Source organism: Solanum dulcamara, chromosome 6 (assembly GCF_947179165.1).
Source record: "Solanum dulcamara chromosome 6, daSolDulc1.2, whole genome shotgun sequence".
Classification (NCBI taxonomy): Eukaryota; Viridiplantae; Streptophyta; class Magnoliopsida; order Solanales; family Solanaceae; genus Solanum; species Solanum dulcamara.
Window position 1 is genome coordinate 24,951,527 of NC_077242.1, and position 3,485 is coordinate 24,955,011.

The 3,485-nt window shown below is 29.5% G+C and overlaps 1 protein-coding gene across 1 annotated transcript; it reads right to left on the minus strand.

Moving 5' to 3' along the window:
• Positions 1–1,578: 1,578 nt before the first annotated feature.
• Positions 1,579–3,279, minus strand: LOC129892794 (uncharacterized). Its single transcript, XM_055968342.1, has one exon. It carries the CDS (start codon positions 3,277–3,279, stop codon positions 1,579–1,581), a length of 1,701 nt encoding a protein of 566 aa, XP_055824317.1.
• Positions 3,280–3,485: the final 206 nt, after the last annotated feature.

The following is a 3,485-nucleotide window of genomic DNA, read 5'->3' on the forward strand; positions in this document are numbered from 1 at the left end:
CTCTACAAAACAAGGAAGAATTCCTTCGAACAGCTGTAAAAGGCAAAGGAAAAGCAGAATGAGACGGCCATTAAAGATGGTTAAAAGATTAAAATTATGGCGGGCCATGCGAGGATATATCCCCAGCAATTTCAGATGGGAACAAATTATATTTGTATCTCCAGTAGAAATACTGTATGAACACAGTACATACACTGTTCTAGAAACCCACATAAGGGACCCATTTGTACTATTCAGGGACCCATATGAGGACCCATATGAAGACTTTCTTTCCTTTTGTATCCCTAGCCTTCCTATATAAAGGGCATTATATTTTCATTCTTAGGCAGAGTTTGCGAACCCCCCTTCTCTCTCTACTCCTATCTTCTCTCCCTTCTCTCTTGTCATCATAAGTATTGTAAGATATTAATAAAAGTTTGCAGTTTGGAAAAGCCTTCAAGGCAAGGTACGTTCATTTATTGCTTTATTTATTAGCTTCTTTTATATACAAGCCGTGACTATGTCCGGCTAAAATATCTTCATATCAATGCCAGAGATGAAGTAACAACATGTTTTTTCCTATTCCAAAAAGTACTAGGATGGTCACCACATATTTGTGAAATAAATTGGGTTTTTAACAAGGATATTTTTTCCTGTAATTTAGGATTTTTTAAAATAACATCTAGTTCTAATAGAAAAATTTCTTGTTTAATAAAATCGATTTGCTGATTTTTTAAAACCAATTTATCAACAATCTGGTTAATAGTCTTTGTAAACGGCTTTGTAATAAAATTTAATTGAAAATCTTTATTTTTGTAAGTCCCAATTAATTTATTATTATCCCAATATTTTAATGGAAAAATAGTATTCATAAAAGGTACTCCTAAAATAATAGGGCAAGAAATATCTTCAACAATCATAAAACTTTGAGGTAAACAAATACCATCATTACACAAAAATGCTTGAGGTAATTTATAACGTAATTTCATTCTACTACCATTAGCAGATCTTAAACAATGAGTAGTTTTATGAAAATATCTAGAAGGAATAATCCCTTCTTGTACACAATTAACATCTGCACCACTATCAAATAAAGCAATAAATTCTTTTCTAAAGTTATAATCTATTTGCAATGTGATATTAATATAAAATTTTTGTGAAGTAATAATACTAAGTTTTTGTAAAAATTCACTATTTGCATCAAACTTGATAACTTTTAGAAAATCTTCATTAGTATCTTGTAAATTGGGTTCTAGCATAATTTGTTTATTCTCTTCATCAGATTTGTTAGCCTGTAAAAGTAAGTCAAAGGTTTTAGAATCTTCAAGACTTGAAATTCTTTTATCCATACTTTTGTTTTGGGCTTTTAACTGGATAACTTCTTCTTTTAAAATACTAATTTCTTGTCTTAAATCAGAAGTAGTGGCCTCTTTTGAAAAGAAATTCCTTTGGTTTAAAATCTGTTTTAAATCCGCCATAGAATAATAAGCAGGTTGTCTGATAATATCAACAGACTTTTCATATATTTTGCTAATACTAGCACCTTCATCAAAAATAGTATCAAAAATTTTATTTCTTAAATCTTTATCTTTGACAGTTTTACAAAATATTAAAAATCTTATCATCATCTATAACACTTAAATTAAAATCCTGAAAATTGGATAACAAATTATACAGACTATCATCTTTTTCACAAGACATACCCTTTTGACAGGGTTCACATTCATCATCAGAGAAAGATCTATCAGAATTTGAATATAAATCTTCATTTTGTAAAACTTTTACTTGGTCTTCAGTAGAAGACGAAGAAGAATCTGAACTAGTTTTATTAACACTAGAAGGAGCACCCTCATTATCAGAATATAAAAGAATTTTGCACAAAGAATCTTTTAACTTATCATCTAAGTCTAAAGCTTTAATCTTTTTCTGAGTTTTGCATTCATTAGCATAATGACCATATCTACCACACTTATGGCATTTAACATTTTTCTTATAATCCTTTTTTCCTACTTTTCGCTTATACATCTTCCTATATTTTTTAGGAAGCTCTTTTAAATCAGCTTTAGATAATTCACGACGCTTAACTTTGCGAGATTTTTTGTAAAACTTTTCTTTAGAAGGGTAAACTTTTCCCTTTCTAGCAGTAATAGGCATATCAAAAGCAAATTGATCACAAAATTCACCCAATTGTTGTTTTTCATTTAATCTATTTTTCTTTATATGATAATTCATCTTAATTTCATTACAAACATTCAGACCTTCTTGAGTACAAACACTGATAATCTTACCATAAGTAAGTTTTTCATAAGGAATCTTTGTTTCAGTACCACGAAGAGTTTTTATAACACGTTCAGCAAAAATAGAAGGCAATCCATCAATAAATTTAGACTTCCAATGTTCATGGCTACAATCATGCAATTCCATAACTCTACTAAGGAAAACATCTTTATACCATCTAAAATCAGACAATTGTCTACAGCGTAAATTTTGTAAAGTAGTCCTAATTGTTTCTGCTTCATCAGTCCACCTACCACAAAAATGTTCAACCATAGTAGTGACCAAAGTATAAACAGCATTGGCCCTTTCTTGGCCTTCAGAGGTAGAAACATCAGTAGTCTGATAAGCTAATTGGCCTTCTACCTTAGAAACAGTAGTGGTGTTCATAATAGTAGTACGATGTTCTTCATTCAAAAAATTATCCCACCATCCTTTTAACTGACCAGTAAATCCAGCAACAATCATATAAGCAATTTCTTTATCAGAATTTTTATTAACTTTGGAAATTGTGCTATACATTAACATTCTGTGAACAGTAGTAAAAATCTGTTTATCATTAAAACCATAAATATTCCATTCATAAATTTCACGATAATTATAACTATTGTTGAAAACATGTTCACGTTCCTCATTTAAAACATCAACAGGAGTAGGCCTATTGTAATAATACATGCGTTGAATGGGTTTATCAGCCCATTTAGTATTAATACTATTCACAGAAAAATCATGTTTGGCACGTTGATTAATAGAATTTTTCTCTTTTGCAGTTAGCACAGGTTGTGGTTTTAAATCCAAGTTCTTGATATGAGAAGACAAATCTATATTTTTTAATTTATCTCTTAAAAGTTGTTCAATATCCTCTGAAGATTCAGTTTTAAAATCTGGAACTTTAGGAGGTGGTTGTAAAGTATTTCTAACAATCTTTTGTTCCCCTTTTTCCTTCTTATTAGTAAAGAAATCAATCTTTTCTTGCAAAATTTTTATTTGTTTTAAAGAATTATCAAGATGCTTATGTAAAGACATAACATGTTCACCTAAAACACATAAATAATAATTAGCATAATTTTGTTGTTTTAATAAAAGATTCACATGTTCACAATTTACTAAAGCATTTTTGTCCTGAAATAATTTAGCAAAAGCAGTAAAATTGATTGTTTTTCCTTCTTTATAGATTTCAAAAGATAGCATAGGAGGTAAAGAAGAGATAACAATATCACCCGTAGATAATT